This window comes from Typopeltis vanoorti, chromosome 2 (assembly GCF_054136105.1).
Source record: "Typopeltis vanoorti isolate ZY-2024b chromosome 2, IOZ_Tvanoo_1.0, whole genome shotgun sequence".
Taxonomy (NCBI): Eukaryota; Metazoa; Arthropoda; class Arachnida; order Uropygi; family Thelyphonidae; genus Typopeltis; species Typopeltis vanoorti.
In genome coordinates this window covers 60,674,191-60,693,294 of record NC_143550.1, presented here as the reverse complement: position 1 = coordinate 60,693,294, position 19,104 = coordinate 60,674,191, and the positions used below count along the sequence as shown (strand labels likewise).

At 34.6% G+C, this 19,104-nt stretch overlaps 1 protein-coding gene across 4 annotated transcripts in view; it reads left to right on the top strand.

The window, feature by feature from the left end:
• Window positions 1-19,104, top strand: part of Unr (cold shock domain-containing Unr) — a 281,401-nt gene that overhangs the window by 138,459 nt on the left and 123,838 nt on the right. For 3 of the 4 annotated variants that reach the window (XM_090411484.1, XM_090411490.1, XM_090411499.1), the window contains exon 10: window positions 14,691-14,834. The exons of the other annotated variant lie outside the window; for it this stretch is intronic. In XM_090411484.1, the coding sequence (XP_090267610.1) occupies window positions 14,691-14,834 (144 nt within the window). The remainder of the gene's footprint in view (window positions 1-14,690; window positions 14,835-19,104) is intronic. 4 annotated transcript variants of the gene reach the window in all.

The following is a 19,104-nucleotide window of genomic DNA, read 5'->3' as shown; positions in this document are numbered from 1 at the left end:
AAGTGTCACGACTGCAGTATTGTTTCACCTTCAGACATATTTTAGTAATTGCTCCTTGCTTTTGTATTTAATATCTCAAACTAAATGTCCCAAAAGGCGCAGTATAATATAAATATTAGGGACACTAAGGGGAGAAATAGCTTAAATATTTGTATTTTTAAGTGATATCTCGTGCATAGATAATAGTTGAACATATATAAGCAGAATTTCACTAGATAGAATAATAATCATAAATTGGGACACAACAATATAACTGTAGTGTATTGAATAGCTTCTCTCTTGGCACATTGTCATATGCCTTTTCCAGATTGACAAAACTTAAATACAGATCTTTGTTATATTCCCATGCTTTCTCAACTATTTGTCGTAAAGTGAAAATCTGATCCTGACAGCCTCTATTTGGCCTGAATCCAGCTTGTTCTTCACCAAGCTTTTCTTCCACAATTCTTCTCAACCGTTTCTGAAGCGTGCTTGCATAGATCTTGCCAGAAACACTCAGTACACCTCTGTAATTCTCACATTCAGTTTTATTTCCCTTTTTATATATGGGTACTATTAGAGCTCTACTCCAGTCATTGGGAATTCATCCCTCTGTCCAGGCTTTCTGAACTATGCAGTGTAGCCACTGTAAGACTTTTATACCACCATATTTCAGCATTTCTGGTCGAATATCATCTACTCTTGCTGGCTTTCCACATTTCAAGCCTTTGATGGCTTTTTCTACTTCAAGTATGGATATGTATTCCTGACTGTATGCCTGAGTGTTTTTTTACCACTGTTTCATTTAGCAATTTTTCGAAGTAATTACTCCATTCTTCAAGGATATCATTTTCTCCCGTTTTCATGTAACCTTTATCATCTCTAATTCCTTTTACAGCACGCTTTCCTCCATTTCTAAGCTTCTTCAACATCCTCCAGAATACCACCTTCTTGATATTTATTTTCTATGTCCTTGCCAAAATCCTCCCATGACTTTTGTTTAGTTAGTTTTACACAGTGTTTACCTTTTTTACATTTGTGTCTGTATTCTCTAAGAGCACAAGCTGGCTTATTTGCCAGGAACTTTTGATATGCTTTCTTCTTTTCCTTCACTACCTCTTTAACTTCCTGTGTCCACCATGGAGTTCTGATTTTCGTATCCTTGCAGACAACCTCACCGCATGCCTCTCTGGCTGAATCTATCGGGGTTTTCTTCAAGGCTTGCCACTGAATCTCCAAGGTTTGGTTCCTGTTCTCAAACTCTTTCATCTTTTCTTCAATAGTCTTTGTGTATTTTAGTCTACAGTTCACATTTGAGAGCTGCTCAACTTTTATTCACTTTAAAACACTCTTACATGTTATTCTTTTCAATTTGAAATTCAATTTTATCCTGCTCAAGACTAAATAGTGATCGCTTCCAATTTCAAATCCTCTGTACACTCTGGTGTTCTGCACCAGGGAGAAAACATCACTATCAACAATAACATAGTGAGTGAGACTTTTCTTGTTCCTTGCGTCTTCTCTCCATGTGAATTTGTGCACATTTTTATGTTGGAACATGGTGTTGGTAATAACCATTCCATGACCTGAGCAGAAATCCAACAGGTATTTACCATTATTGGCTTTGCTCTTTTCTCCAAATTTTTCCAAAATATTTTTGTATGTCTGACAATCATTTCCTACTTTGTTATTTAGATCTCCAACAAGGACCAACTTTTCCTTTTTCATTGTTTCCTTTTTCATTTTGATGCTTTATAGCATCAAAAAATTCCTCCAATTCCCCATTCTTATATTTGCCCACATCCCTCTACTTGAGACTGACTGCCATTCAAGAAGATTAGCCTCGTATTTTGTGTTGAATACTATGGCTACCCCTTCTTTTCCTTGATTGTCATTTCTTGAATATAATATTGTTCAGAAAGATCTCACCAGTTTTTGTCTTTTTTTGTTTCAGTCACCCATATTATGTCGATCTGGAACTTATCTAATTCCTCAGCTAGCTCCATTTCCTTGCCATTCAGGCTTCTTATGTTGATAGTACTGATCTTTAACTCTGGTGATGTTGAGTTGGGGTGTGCTTTCATATTTTCCAATAAAATTAAAGGGTATATTTGAATCAGAAATTTTAGCTGATAAGCAAATCAATGTTTTTATCTCAATTTTTTTTTCATTGAAAATTTGTCATCTATTAGTAGGTCTTCCAGAATCATCAAATCCAAATGTACAAGTAATATTTGGAATTGATTTTCTGAAACGTCATGCTTTTGCATGGAATTTTGTTGATAATACAGTACTTGTGTGAAATAGAATGCCATTTAGACAGGACATCAGGTGATAAAGGGAAATTTGAGCAGTCTCCTGAAGTTTTTAAACACCCTGATGATAATCATCAAGTGTTTAATATTGAGACTAAGAATAAGGAACTTGTTCACAAATTTGGGAAAAGGATGAGATTATCTGAGCTTGGAAATATGATCCTGTACTTAAAACAATTTATGAAGCAGTATTAAAGGGTGAAACTCAACTGGATACATTTTTAAACCTGAAAAACTTATATTTAGATAAATACGGGTTACTCTTATCTAGACAAATGGAAGAAGGAAGGTTGAAAGTGAAAATATTGGCACCAACTCAAATGATTCCTTGGATTATGTACACTTTCCACGATTCTGACTTGGCAGGACACCAAGGATTTTCTAGAACTTGGGAAAGAATAGAAGATTGTTAAACATGGAAAGGTATGAAGAGTGATATACTCACTTATGTCAAACCATGCATAAGTGCCAAATAAGATCCTCTTTCAGAGGGAAAGCTCCATTACAACCAATTCCAACTAGACCTTTTCGGGCTGTTGCTATTGATGTGGTAGGTCCACTGCCAATTACTAAAAAAAAAAAAAAAAAAAAAAAAAAAAAAACGCAATAGGTACATTCTCGTAGCCATAGATATGCTAACTAGATTTTCTGAAGCAGTCTCAATGAAGGATCAAACTGCAAAGACTATTGCAAGAAAGTTCTTGAATATGATAATTTGTAGATATGGAACTCCTCAGACCTTACTTTCAGATCAAGGAGCAAATTTCACATCTGAACTGTTGTTACAGTTATGTAAATTACTAAATATTAGGAAGATTTTTACTACACCTTACCACCCACCGTGTAATGGTATGTGTGAAAGGCTGAATAAAAACATAAAGCAAATACTTTCCAATCTGGCAAACACTGAAATGAATGATTGGGACATATATCTTTCTCAAGCATTATTTGCATGTAGATCTGCTTTTCATTCTGCTATTAAAGAAAAACCATCTTTTGCTTTATATGGCTTTGATCCAATCTTTCCTAATGAACTTGTTTCAGTCATTCCTAATACAGGATACAATGATATAAATGAGTATCTTAAAACAGTAGTAGATAAATTTTCCACTACTCTCAGATTAGTAGGTGAAATAAGTAGATTAAGTTCTCCGAAAACTAGGCAGTATATAAATTGTTTTAGAAAGTATAAGTCATTTGCATTAGGAGATTTACTATTATTAGATGATAAATCTAGTATAAAAAGAGTTGGGAAATTAGGAAAGCTTTAGGTCCATATAGAATATCAGAAATTTTCTCCTGTGAATTTTAGGTTTCAAGATGTCAAAAATCCTATTAAAATTATAAATGTACATTCTGATAGCTTAAAAAAGTACTTTTTAGGGAGTAGAAATTTAGTTATATTAGGAGACAATATGAATAGAATATTGAAAAATGAGAGTTGTTTTCCTAGTACTAATTGTGCATCTCATTCACAATCAAATAGTAGGAAAGGGAATAGTTTCCATCCTCATAATTTAAATATACAGTGAAGGAGAAAATTAAATATGGGTAAAACAAAACCTAATGCTAGAAATTCCAGAAACTCCAGGATACATAATTCAGATAATGTACAATGTAAGAGTGATGAAAATCAAATAGACTCTAACATGGATGAAAGAGTAGCAGAATATCATAGGTTAGTTAACTTAGAATTAAATAAACCAGAAGAATGTGAAAATACCTCTAATTTAGTTAATAAGGATAAAGAATCTCAACCTGTAGAATTTGATTCTGATAGTGATGATTCTGTAGATTTAGGACATAATTCAAATAGTTTAAATGAAATATTTGAAAAGTATAGAAATTAAATTTATAAGTACACCTAAACCTCTTTTTATGTGAATTTTTTTACGCGACTTTTATTCACTTTTACGCGACCAACCTAAAGTCTAAGTTAGGAAAAAATCCGTAATTCAAGAAAATTCTGAGAATTTTGTAAAATTGCGTTCTCGTTTCAATTAAGAAAATTCTAGGAAATTCTGAGAATTTTGTAGAATTGCATCCTCGTTTCAATTAAGAAAATTCTAAATTCTTACAAATTTCATTTATTGGGAATTCCCCGAATTACATAACTGACTGCGCATAAAAAAGCAGTTTGAATTCCATGTTTGAGTAGACAACACAGTTACCGCATTTTTTGTATTTGCATTTTTTAAGTGAAATCAAAATAAAAATCACGTTATAAAATTAATAATTTTGCCAAGAAATAATAAATGATAAGCTATATGTAATTTTCAAACTTTCATTTCATTAACCGAAGATTTTAATCCAGCCCTCACACGATGTTGCTGATAACAAAAAAAAAAAAAAAAAAAAAAAAGATGTTTCCTTGGATATAAAAATTCAAATTTTAGATAGTCTTCAAACTGGGAAAGGTGGGACAGCTATGGGTAAGCAATTTGGAGTCCGTGAATCAACTGTCAGATCTATAAAGAAAAATGAAGAGGCTGTTAGAAAAGCGCGGTATGTTCTGGTACAAAATCGAGTGCGAAATTATCATCATACACAAAAAATGTTGTTCTAGAAAAGGCCGAAAAAGCTTTAGTGATGTGGAGAGAAGATAATGTACAAAAAAGAATGCCAGTTAATGGAAATTCCATCAAGCAATTAGCATTGAGATTTTATGAACAGATTAAAAAACTGCAGCCAGATACTTCATCTCAATTGAGAAAAAAATATGAATTTCATGCAAGCAATGGTTGGCTGGCTAAGTTTATTAAAAGACATGCGCTTCATAATATAAAAATTAAAGGTGAAATGGCTTCTGCTGATGAAACAGATGCTAAAGCATTTCCACAAGAACTTGCTAAAATAATTGAAGATGGAGGTTACACTCGTGAACAAGTTTGGATGAAACCGGCCTTTTCTGGAAAATAATGCCAAACAGAACTTATGTATCAAAAATGCAAAAAACGGTTGGCGAGTTCAAAGCAGCAAAGGATCTCATAACACTCCTATTTTGTTCGAACGCTTTAGGAGATCGGATGTTAAAACCACTGCTCATAAATCGATCATTAAGACCACGGCCAATGTGTTAGAAGACGCTATTTGAATGACAAGGGTCTCGAATTGCTTTTGATTCTTGATAATGCACCCGGTCATCCTGCCATAGAACACCCAAATATGCATTTTTTTTTTCTGCCGCCTAATACCACATCATTGCTACCTCTAGATCAGGGTATAATTGTGACTTTTAAAACATTGTGTCAGACGAACATTTCAGTATGTTTTGAACAAGCAAAATGATGGTGAAACACTGTCAGTTATGGATGTGTGGAAAAAAATTTCAGTTATAGATTGTATTGATCAGGTTCGATTAGTGTTATCTGAATTGAGACCAGAAACTATGAATGCATGCTGGAAAGCTATTTGGCCCGCATGTGTTAAAGAGAATGCTCCTGTTCCCCTCAATCATACTGCAGAATTCCCCAATATAAGTTTGGCATGTGAAATTGGCAGAGAAGGATTCGATGAGCTTACGTCGGCAGATATCAAAGAATTGTTAATTGATAAACCTCTTAGCGAAGACGAAATAGTGAAGATTGTTTCTAAGACTCCTGAAAGAGAAGAAGTTAATAATAATGATCAAGATAATCCTACTTTTACTGCTGATATAATTAAAAAGGTCTTAAACTGGCCAGTAATTTAGGCAATTATTTTGCCCAACATGATCCAAATGAAGAACGTGCTGGGAAGTTTTCATGTGAGCTTAAGTTGTTAATGTCTTCATAGAGAGAATTATATTGCGACTTATATAAAGCATCGACACAGCGATTAATAACTGAGTTCATGCCTAAAAACTACTGAAACAACCAGTGGTACTTTTGTTCAAGGCATAACAAGAATAATTCCACAAGTTGAGTCATAAGTCGATGACGATAATACCATTACTATTACAGTCTCACGAAAACGAAAACTTTCACGTTTATTGTCAGAAACAGATAGCGAATAACATAATTTTTTTATAGAATCCTTTGCGAACAACTGAAATGAATATATCTTTTTTAAGTTATTAAAATTCATTATATGTATGTTTGTTCTTCATGAAATGTAAATAAAAATCTTATGATCTTAACAAATTTAATGTTTGTTTTTTTTCATTATTTTGCTTATATTTCAGGTTTGGAACCAATCTTCACTTTTTCTATGGAGTCAGTAAAAAGAGTTCTTTTTACGCATAATTTTTAGGAACGTATCTGTCGTGTAAAAAGAGGTTTAGGTGTATAGTAAATTGGAAGAAGAAAATTCTGAATTATTTCTAGCATCAGATGATTCTGAAATTAGTGATTCCGAGATTGAAAATAATGAACAGCATGAATCACGTTATTATTTAAGATCTAGGAATAAGCATTAAAAGTTTTGTTAAATATAGGTTAAATATTTTAAAAAAAGATTTCTGAGAACGATGAAACTGATGTAAAAATAATCGTAATTTAAAATTCTAAATATTTTTACAAATTGTTTGTTAGAATGTTTATTAGTTTTAGTTTCATAACATGCATTGTCGGCACTTGCGATGTGCCCATTATTGAAATTATTTTGTCAAAGTGATATGTAAAGTAGTTAAAAATTTATGTATACTTACCAGATTTGAATAGTTGTGTTACTTTAAACGATTTTATTGTAGTTTAAAATATTAAGTTGTGTTTTATGAAGCCATTCTCTTGTCGCTAACGAAAACAACGTGTCAGCCATTTTCTCGCTTGCCACTTTGAAGGAATACGCATGCTCACCGAGAAGCTTGATATGTGATTGACAGCTGACAGCTCAGAGAAAAAATTAGGACACAAACCAGCAGACATTTAGATTCAGAGGAAATGAGTTTTTTTTATGCTACAGTCAAAGGGAAATTAATACTATATTTTGAAAAAGGAATCGTGGAACTATGAAGTTTCAAAGTGGAATAAGTATTCATAAAAGACCGTATTGCTATAGATGGTTCAAATAATTTGAGGAAAAGCTAATTGAAAAGTTAGTAGTAGATTCCAAAAAAGGAATCGTAGAACTGTGAGCTTTTAAAGTGGAAGAGTTAACTGTCAATAAGCATTAGTGAGTAAAAGAAGAAATTGCTATTTACGTTCTAAAGGAATTTTCAAGGAAACGTTGATTAGGAAGTTTCATCTGTCTTAAGGATGCCAAATCTAACTATTATTTCTATTGGAAAGGAGACAGAATTGAGTCAGGAAGAATTAATGTGTGCTACATGAGTAATGAGAATGAAGAATAAAGTCATATCTTCGGAAAAGGGGCTTGACAGAGAAAGAAACTGGCTATGAACATTTTGTCATTGTGCAAACAAAGTGTTTAGTCTAGTCTTAAGAGGAAGTTTATTTTTAAAAGGCCTTGGGTCCAATAAATTATGTAGTTAGTTATAGTTTTGTAAATATTGTTTGAAGTGTGTGTGTGTGTGTGTGTGTGTGTGTGTGTGTGTGTGTGTGTGTGTGTGTGTGTGTGTGTGTGTGTGTGTGTGTGTGTGTGTGTGTAGTTTTTGTTTTATTAAATGTGTTTATTTTGTATTTTGGTCTTGAGTCTGTGATTTTTTGGATTCTGAAAGAAATAGTAAAAAGGGAGGTCATTGCACCAATCGGAGTGAAACCTTGTGCATTTATAGGTACACTCGAAATTAAAAAAAAATAATTTTTAGAAAAAGAGATTAAATAAAATAAATAAAAATCCTATATTTAAACAATGGTGCAGCCGCTAGGATTAATAAAAGGATTAAAATAATATTATGATAATATCCTCTATATAAAAATCTCTGATTATTAACAGTGGTATTAAACATGATATCAAAATTGGAGATGTTAATGTCAGCTCTTTGCTTTATATGGATGATGTTATACTTCTAAATAAACCCACTACAACTCTGCAAGATTCCCTGAACAAATTGAATAACTATTGTAATAGATATTCAATTGTAATAGATATAATATGAAGGTCAGCAATAAAAAGACAATGAAAATAGGCAGAATCGTTGAAAATGTCAACTGCATTGTGAACGGAGAACCTGTGGAACGAGTAAAACATTTCAGCTACTTAGGCACGATTTTTAGTGAAGATGGTAAATTAAATATAGAAATAGACAACAGAATCAACAAAGCTGGTATGGTAGGAAGTCAATTGAATAAATTCACATGGAATAAGAGAAATTAGTCGGAACACTAAATTAGCTGTATACAAGACAGTGTTCAAACTAGTTTTAACTTATGGATCTGAGAGCTAGGTCAGAAGTAAAACACTTGACCAATGACTAGAGACCGTAGATATGAGAGTCCTGAGAAAGATTAGAAGTGTGAACAGATGGCATTAATGGCAATATCATATTAAAAACAAGGATATTAGGAAAGAACTTGACATTGTCAGCATCCAGGAATGCATTAGCAGAGCTAATCTTAGGTGGTATGGTCACTTAAACAGAATGGGTGAGGAAAGATTAGCAAAATAAGTGTTCTCTCCCAGGTTGGCAGGAAAATGACCCAGAGGTAAATGACCAAGATATAGGTGGATTGATACAGTACAAAGTGCCTTAGACGATAGAAATATATGATCTAATAATGTTGGTCTTCACAAGTAACAGACTGATTTGGAGGAAAATTGTAGATAGGTAGTTAGTAATGATGTAAATTTTTTGTGTAGTACTATCATCAAATTCCTGCTATGTACCCCTTGAGGGTACATAGCAGGAATATGATGATGAGGTCATTATCAGCTGTGCCTTTTGGTTAGAAAGACTTGAATTTGAATTCCTTCTAAAATGCAAAGAACCTTCATAAGGGTTGTTTAATCTGAAGGACAGTTGGCTGGTTCATATGGAGCTAGCAGAGTTTTCCCTCATGGAATCTTAGGTCACCTTGCAAACCAGCTGGAACAACAAATGTAATTAACATAATGCACTGGCCTTAGTAGTCTTAGTTGCTTCAACTTTAATTCCAAACAACTGACCAAGAATCCTGCCTCTCAATAACCAATATATTCACAGCATTTTATTACAAAGCAGTTGATGCTAGAATTCCATAAGATGTCATTAGGAAGGATATGATGTAAGAAGAGGGATGATGTTAACTTTATCAAGAGATTTATGAACAGAAGAAAAAGGCCAGTAACCAGTCATCACTGTCTTCATTGAGAAGATTCAACTGTCCACATTGCATCCTTCTTAGGTTGCAAAATATCTTCCACTACTTCATCTGTTGATATTGATTCTGATGACATATAATAATTATTTTTTCTTCGTTTTATTATACATATAAATTATTTTCACTGTTATTGAGTCCTACTATTTAGCACCTGGTGCCCCTCTCCCCCACAAGTACTTTTTGCAAGAAAAAATGTAAGCTTGAACACTTGATATGGGTCAAATCCTGACTCATGAAATTGTTTGCAGAATTAAAGTAAGTTGGGGAGTATCTTTAGTTGCAATGGTGATCTTAATATTTAGTCCGTGGGATTGCAGTTAGGACTTTTCACTTCTTTGCTAGAGCATATCATGTCATTATAATAGTGTAGATGTGCAATATTAATAGTGCATATGTACTGTATTTAGCATCTGTTATATGGATCAAGGGGAGACTGTTGTCCTTGAGCTGCCATTTTTCCCAAGAGCCTTTCTGATTTAATGTAGTATTATGATTTTTAAGCACTTGGAATCAGTCAGTAGCTATTATATGGAACCTGTTTTCTTCTGATTAATCATCTGTCTGGATGAGCTAGAAGCATTACTAATTTAAAATTAGAGAATCTCTTATAATCAAGCTGTAGTGGCAAAAAGTTTGTTTTTTCTCTTTTGCTCTTGTAGAATCTGTCAGGTTTTGATAAATTCATGTACATAATCAGCAGACAGCAAATGTGCAGTTAGGAACAGTTTGATTTCTCTTCATTTATCTGCTTATTCCAACCAGTGCACTTTTAAGCATATTTGAAGATTATATAAATTAAAGGGGATATTAGATCCCACAGGGGATGCTTAAGGGTCAAAGCTGTATAACTGAGAGGAGACCTCCACATAGCCTTTAAAGGAATGTGGAGAACCGACCAGGGCTTCTGACCTAATGTCCAATCCTCACCTTCTCGTGGTGCACCCTGTTGGGTATCTACTTTGATACTGAATGAACGAGGATGGGCTGGCAATTTGGGATTTAGCCGACCAAATCGTATTCTTTATTCTTATTAGTTAAACCAAAATAAAAAATGATGGTACAACATGACAAAATTTCATGCCGGCTGAGGCGTCGCCCGGTTAAACAAGGCCCCCGTTGTTTTTGCCAGGGAACCAGGGCGAACAGCGAAAAGTCAGCTACTGGAACAAATCTGAAAACAAACCCCAACTCAACATCACTAGAGTTAAAGATCGGTACTATCAACGTAAGAAGACTGAATGGCAAAGAAATGGAGCTAGCTGAGGAATTAGATAAGTACCAGATCGACATAATAGGGGTGACTGAAACAAAAAAGACAAAAACTGGTGAGATCTTTCTGAGCAATAAATACAAAATGTTATATTCAGGCAATGACAATCAAGGAAAAGAAGTAGCCATAGTATTCAACACAAAATACGAGGCTAATCTTCTTGAATGGCAGTCAGTCTCAAGTAGAGTAATGTGGGCAAATATGAGAATGGGGAACTGGACAATGAGACTTATTTGTGCCTGTGGTCCCACAGAAGGTTCTACTAAGGTAGAAGTGGAGGAATTTTTTGAAGCTTTAAAAAAAGCAACTGACACAATGAAAAAGGAAAAGTTGGTCCTTGTTGGGGATCTAAATAGCAGAGTAGGAAATGATTGTGAGACATACAAAAATATTTTGGGAAAATTTGGAGAAAAGAGCAAAGCTAATAATAATGGCAAATATCTGTTGGATTTCTGCTCAGGACATGGACTGGTTATTACTAACACCATGTTCCAACATAAAAATGTGCACAAATTCACATGGAGAGAAGAGGCTAGGAATAAGAAAAGTCTCATTGACTATGTTATTGTTGATAGTGATGTTTTCTCCCTGGTGCAGGACACCAGAGTGTACAGGGGATTTGAAATTGGAAGTGATCACTATTTAGTCTTGAGCAGGATAAAATTGAATTTCATATTGAAAAGAATAACATGTAAGAAAGTTTTAAAGCGAATAAAAGTTGAGCAGCTCTCAGATGTGAACTGTAGACTAAAATACAGAAAGATTATTGAAAAGAAAATGAAAGAGTTTGAGAACAGGAATCAAACCTTGGAGATTCAGTGGCAAACTCTGAAGAAAACATTGATTGATTCTGCCAGAGAGGCATGTGGTGAGGTTGTGTGCAAGGATAAAAAAATCAGAACTCCCTGGTGGACCCAGGAAGTTAAAGAGGCAGTGAAGGAAAAGAAGAAAGCATATCAAAAGTTCCTGGCAAATAAGTCAGCTTTTACTCCTACAGAATACAGAGACAAATGTAAGAAAGCTAAACAGTGTGTAAAACTAGCTAAACAAAAGTCATGGGAGGACTTTGGCAAGAATATAGAAAATAAATATCAAGAAGGTGGCAAAATATTCTGGAGGTTGTTGAAGAAGCTTAGGAATGGAGGAAAGAGTGCTGTAAAAGGAATTAGAGATGATAAAGGTGACATGAAAACAGGAGAAAAAGATATCCTTGAAGCATGGAGTAATTACTTTGAAAAACTGCTAAATGAAACAAGCAGTGATGACAGCACAGTGATAAAAAAACACTGACCAGGCATGCAGTCAGGAATACATATCCATACTTGAAGTAGAAAAAGCAATCAAAGGCTTGAAATGTGGAAAGCAGCAGGAGTAGATGATATTCGACCAGAAATGCTGAAGTATGGTGGTATAAGAGTCTTACAGTGGCTGCACTGCATAGTTCAGAAAGCCTGGACAGAGAGACGAATTCCGATGATTGGAGTAGAGCTCTCATAGTACCCATATATAAAAAGGGAAATAAAACTGAATGTGAGAATTACAGAGGTATTTCCCTACTGAGTGTTCCTGGCAAGATCTATGCAAGTATACTTGAGAAACGGTTGAGAAGAATTGTGGAAGAAAAGCTTGGTGAAGAACAAGCTGGATTCAGGCCAAATAGAGGCTGTCAGAATCAGATCTTCACTTTTCGACAAATAGTCGAGAAACCATGGGAATATAACAAAGATCTGTATTTAAGTTTTGTCGATTTGGAAAAGGCATATGACAAGGTGCCAAGAGAGAAGCTATTCAATACGCTGCAGTTATATGGTGTGAATGGGGCATTATATCAAGCAATACTTAGTCTTTATTTGAGTTGTAAGTCAGCAGTTGGAATTGAAGGAAGTACAGGAAGATGGTTTAATGTTAAATCTGGTGTGAGACAAGGATGTACATTATCCCCTCTGTTATTCATTATATATATGGATCACATTATGAAGGAATGTGGTATTAAACCTGATATCAAAATTGGAGATGTTAATGTCAGCTCTTTGCTTTATGCGAATGATGTTATACTTCTAAATAAATCCGCTACAAGTCTGCAAGATTCTCTGACTAAATTGAATAGCTGTTGTAATAGATATGGTATGAAGGTCAGCAATAAAAAGACAAAGACAATGAAAATAGGCAGAATCATTGAAAATGTCAACTGTGTTGTGAATGGAGAACCTGTGGAACAAGTAAAACATTTCAGCTACTTAAGCATGATTTTTACTGAAGATGGTAAATTAAATATAGAAATAGACAACAGAATCAGCAAAGCTGGTATGGTGGGAAGTCAATTGAATAAATTCATATGGAATAAGAAAGAAATTAGTCGGAACACTAAATTAGCTGTATACAAGGCAGTGTTCAAACCAGTTTTAACTTATGGATCTGAGAGCTGGGTCAGAAGTAAAACACTTGACCAAAGACTAGAGACCGCTGATTGAGAGTCCTGAGAAAGATTAGAGGCGTGAACAGATTGCATCAATGGCAATATCATATTAAAAATGAGGATATTAGGAAAGAACTTGACATTGTCAGCATCCAGGAATGTGTTAGCAGAGCTAATCTCAGGTGGTATGGTCACTTAAATAGAATGGGAGAGGAAAGATTAGCAAAACAAGTGTTCTCTGCCAGGTTGGCAGGAAAACGACCCAGAGGAAGTCCAAGATATAGGTGGATTGATACGGTACAAAGTGCCTTAGACGATAGAAATACAAGATCTGATAATGTTGGAGTCTTGACAAGTAACAGACTGATTTGGAGGAAAATTGTAGATAGGAAATTAGTAATGATGTAATTTTTTCATGTAGTACTGTCATATTCTGTACACCCCTTGAGGGTACATGGCAGGAATTTGATGATGATGATTAGATCCCACATTGTTTTAAAACCGAATAAGAAACTCAAAGATTGGAATCAGAGAGTTCCATGCCGAATATAGTATAATAAACTATAAAGGTATTGGCGACTACTAGTGTGAGCTAATGCAAGTAGTCCAAGTACATTCTGGCAACTTGCAGCAAAGGTGGTAAAGTTCTGATCTCTATTCTTGGTATTTTCCATAATGTAAAACACATTTCCTAGGAAATGTATGCTGTTATTACATTATGGTGGGAGGTCACTACCCAGACCGATTTCAGCCTTTATTGAGTCTTCATCAGTGAGTAGCTAGACCAAAATTAATACCAAAGATTATAACAAAAAGAACTTATATACTCTGCTATACAAGTTGTCAAAACGGTGCACCCATTAAGTTACTTAAATATGAAGAGTCAACAGGCTTCATTTCGGTGATATAAACATTATTTAAATTAAGGGGATGTTAAATCGCACATTGTTTTAAAACTGAATAGGAAACTCAAAGATTGGAATCAGAGAGTTTCATGCCGAATATAGTATAATAAACCTATAAAAGTATCGGCGACTACTAGCGTGAGCTAATGCAAGTAGTCCAAGTACGTAGTACAAACTCAGGCAACTCGCAGCAAAGGTGGTAAAGTTCTGATCACTATTAAAACAATGTGGGATTTAATATCCCCTTAATTTAAATAATGTTTATATCGCCGAAATGAAGCCTGTTGGCTCTTTATATTTAAGTAATATCTGAAGATTTTCTGAGATATTGTTATTATAATAGCAAGTAACATTAAGGATTTTATTAAATAATCTTCAATATGATTGCATCTTGCAGGTGATAATGTTGATCACTTAATGATAATAGAGTTGACAACACCTTTTTTTTTTGTGTGTGTGTAGACAAGATTAAACATTGGGAGATGACTTCTTTCTCAGGATTTGAAGTGTAACTGTTGTATAAATTAAAATTTCTAGGATAAAGTTATTCATAAAATTTATTTTATGAATATCATTATGTATTTCATTTAAAATACTCATGATAAGTTTATTTTTAATTTTTATCAGGGTATTGTAGCAGCTGTGAAAGATACATTTGGTTTTGTTCAGTGTGCTGATAGAGATGCCCGATTATATTTTAAAGTATCAGAGGTTTTGGACTCTGAGGTTCAAATCAGGCCACATGATGAAGTGGAGTTTACTGTAGTACAGGTAACTTTATTACATCTGTTATTCACGTGACACTGTTTCCTCTTTAATAACTGTTTGTCCGTGAACGATTAAAAACCTGTGGAATATCAGTACTGTGTGGACCATGATTTTTATGACTGCCTTGAGTATCTGGTAGGATAACTCCAGTAAGAAAATTGTCATCTTTTTTGTTCTTTTCTTATTTGAGCTATCACATGATCTTGTCAAGTAAAACATTATGTTGAATGTTCCTCCAAATATTGCAAGGATTCCTTGAGGGAGGGCCCATTTAGACATTCATACTTAAATACTTATCTCTCTTTGAACACATTTACCAGTCATGCACACACACTAACACTTCTTCTTCTTCGTCTCTCTCTCTCTTCCATCATCTATGTGGATGATGATGAGGCCGAATGAACTCTTTCTACTTCTGTCTATCCCGGGAGAGTCAGAACAATTCTGTCCAGTTTGGTGTCGCTTGTTGTGATTTGGTTTTTAGGTCCTCTTTTATTTTGTCTATCCATCTAATTCTGTGCCGTCCTTTACATGTTTTACCTTCCATTGTTATATTCAGGGCTTTAGATGGTAGTCTTTCTGGTCACATAGGCAAACCATCGCAGTCTTCTTTCTTGGATTTTGTCTATTGTTATTTCTTGTTTTAGTCGTTTCTGTATATCTTCGAACACGCTAACACACATGGTATTTAATGTGCACATTCCACACAAGCCACAGATACCAAAAAAAAACTGGACCTCGTGATTAACACGTTTGCTACCATCTTCCTCGGGCATAGTTTGTTACCACATGCCAAGCACTTTCACTTCTACAAGGTCAGTATGAGTTATCTCGTAGCTGGCTTATCAGACAGAATTTTGTTTCATACGCCAACTACGAGTAATCTGGTATCATCCCCACCTATGTTCTTAAATGTGCTGACGACTGTGTAACTTGAGTTCAGGGTCAGTGACATTCATCATTCAGTGCAGTAAGGTTTATTGCTGGTCTTACAAAATTTTAAAATTATCTAAATAAAAACTTTCAATTACGCCATGGCCGGTAAAAGAAAGCTTACTGATGAAGAATTGGCCTTACGCTAATATGAGCGATGGTGAATGAATGAATTATTTGGTTCCGATTTCCAAAGATGATTATAATCCTACAGACTACTCTAGCGATGACTCAGATGGTGATATATCGTATATAAATATATGTATATGGTTCAAAAAACTTCAAAAAATTGTTTTATTTGCATTAATAAATACACAGTTTACACAACAATACCTCTTATAATATACTATACTTTTTCTGAAACTATTTTCCTTCTACCCAGACATGCTGTCCGCTTTATTCACAAGCCAAGGGTTTAAATTAACGTGCTTATACTACGGGTTAACTCGTGCTTGGCATAGAAGGTCGGTAATCAATAAGAGTATGTTCGTAGTTGGCTTGTGCGGCTCATATACCAACTACGAGTATACTTATAGTTGGCAGTGAACGTGTTAATATCCCTGACCAGCTGCCAGAGATTATCCACAGTTATACCTCAACCATCCATAAGCTACAAAATCTCACTCATGTCTGCACCATAATATTCTGTTACTAACTTGTATGTTTCAATCATATTCCCTCTTCTGTTTCTCAAACCTAGAAGACCACATTCCATCAATCTTGCATGCATGATTTCATAAGCCAGTTGTCATGGTTGCTTACTACTTAAGCATTTCAGCTATTTCTCCATCTCCTTGGAACCTGTGTGACCATATGTGCAAAGTAATCTAGATGTGGTCTTATTGAAGCCTTGTAAAGTGGGAAACTCATTCTTACAAGCCTGTGTTCTCTTTAACAGCACTGTTATTGTGTAATGATTTTAACCACTTTAACAACATGATTCCTACAATTTAACTCATAATTCACAATAACTCTTAAGTCTCTGGCTTCATTGATCACTTCCAGCAAATTTTCATTAATGTAATACTCTGCCTGTAATGTACTCTATCCAAAATGCATAACCTTACATCTGGCAACATTGAGCTGACGTTGACATTTGCCCATTAATTTAACCAATTCAAATCAGCCTGTGGGGGTTCTATATCTGCTACAATCCTTATCACTTTCCCTAACTTATCAGCAGATAACTGAATATTATGCTCAAGACCCTCCCCGATATTATTAATATGCATGTTAAATAATGGTCTGAGTACAGAGTTATGTACTACACCACTGGTCACTTTCTGCTAGTTGTTGGGCAGCCCCTCTCCAGTGCATGTCACAAGTTTTCAAATTCATTTCTCTAAGATATGTGTAATAATATTCCACTGTGGAATCCTGTTAAATGTCATGGCAAAATTCAGAACTATTGTGGTATATCAGTTCTTATTATCCAACTCTATTATTCACCATGAGTAGATTGCTAAATGTTGTCTCTATAAAGTATCCTAGTATTATCTATCCACCTTTTGGATGCAGTTTCCTAACCACCCTTTTCAATACCTCTATAACCTCACCAGGGATAACTGCTGCATCAGTATTAGTTATACCCCTGTATAATGGAATTACTTGTTCTTCCTCCAATCAGGAGTCTTAAGCTGAGCTGAATAACCATGTACCTATGCAATATCCTGTCTGGTCCAGCTGTTGTCTTTGAGTCAGCCTCTTGTATCAACATTAATACAGTAAACCCTCGATTTAACGGACAGAATTTCCGGTCCTTATGTCACGTGAAAATTAACACCCTGTTAATTTTAAAATGCTTTTAACCAAGATTTGCTTATAATTAAATTAACAGATTATTTTTTGTTATTAATTTCCTGTTATTTTTAACAAATTTTTTCGAATAGGCCATATGTTGGAAAAACACTGTAGTAATTTAGCCGACATAAACGAGTCACTGCTCATAAAACATGTTCGGCAAATGATTAGGACGTGATCACACCAATTGCACTGTAAATGGTTCTTTTGTCGTGTGGCATGACTTTCTGCAGAAGTTTTATTACACGCATTTTCGTAGTTTTAGGGAGTCAATTATAAAAAAAAAACAGCAGAATTCAAAAAAAAAAAACTTGAGTTTTTTCAAAGCAGGATTACCTAAACATCGAACATTAACTTATCTAAAAGTGTGTGTAAAACAATTTGTTTGTTATTACAGTGCTAATATTGATAAAATTGCAGTATAATGTTAGAAATTTTTATTTAAAAAAAATTTGCAAATTTAACAGACACCCCCTTAGCCCCTATTAGTTCTTTAAATTGAGGGTTTACTGTATTTCTATTCTAGAGGTTGATGTAGCATCTAAAGATCTGTGAGAGCTTACCTGGAATATATTACTTATTCAAGTGAACACTTTTAACAATTCAGCTATTTCTTGTGTACCTGACACTTGATCAGCATCTGCATTTTCCAGACTTATCTTCCATTGTCATTTTTTTTTTTTTACTTGCTGCATAGTGAGAAAATTCTCTGATTTTCTAGTGGCCTGTTTGGCTAACTGATTTCGCTTTCTCACCATGGCTGTCCTTCATTCTCTTTATAGTACTCCTCCAGAGTACTATAAAGTTCTTGCTTTAAAGTGTTATTTATTTTCTTAATTCCTATATGATTAATTCTAACTCAGGGGAGACAGTTAGATATAACTTTAACTGATTCCCATACCCAGTTGATTCTTCTGCTATGCAGTTTCTCATTCCATGGCACTGCCTTCTCAGTTTATTATAATCACGTGCCTATATATACTTCCACACATGTTTCTTCTTAGTCAAAGCTTCTACATACATTGTCACCTCCCAGGTCAAGATTGCATAATCACTGCTACTAGATGGAGGCATAATGGTCAACTTATTTATAGACATATCTCAGATGCTATTACTAGACCTGTTGTGCCAAAAATGCAAGTGGGTGCACCTTAGTAGCACCCACTTGCATGTTTTGTCCTGTTAATTATCTATCTTGCATTAAACAGCCAAAATCCTTATTTTCTGTATTACTCACACTTTCCACTGTTGGAGATTTCTACTCAAACTTGATTTAATTCTCTCTGCAGTCATTAGTAATATTCCCTCACCCTTCTTCTCTGAATCTTTTCTAAGTCTCACAAATGCCTGTAATTTTTGACTTCAGTCCATTTGCCAGTGCTAAGAACTCGTTGCCTTTATCTGTGACACTTTTGGTATTGATGTATGCACATGGCAGTCAACTGCTGGGTTGATGAGTTGAATTTTGAACCAAATTCCCCACACTATTTTTCAGCTGTTTCAACTTTTCGTTCCTGTTAGTCCTGCATTTTCGGAGGTA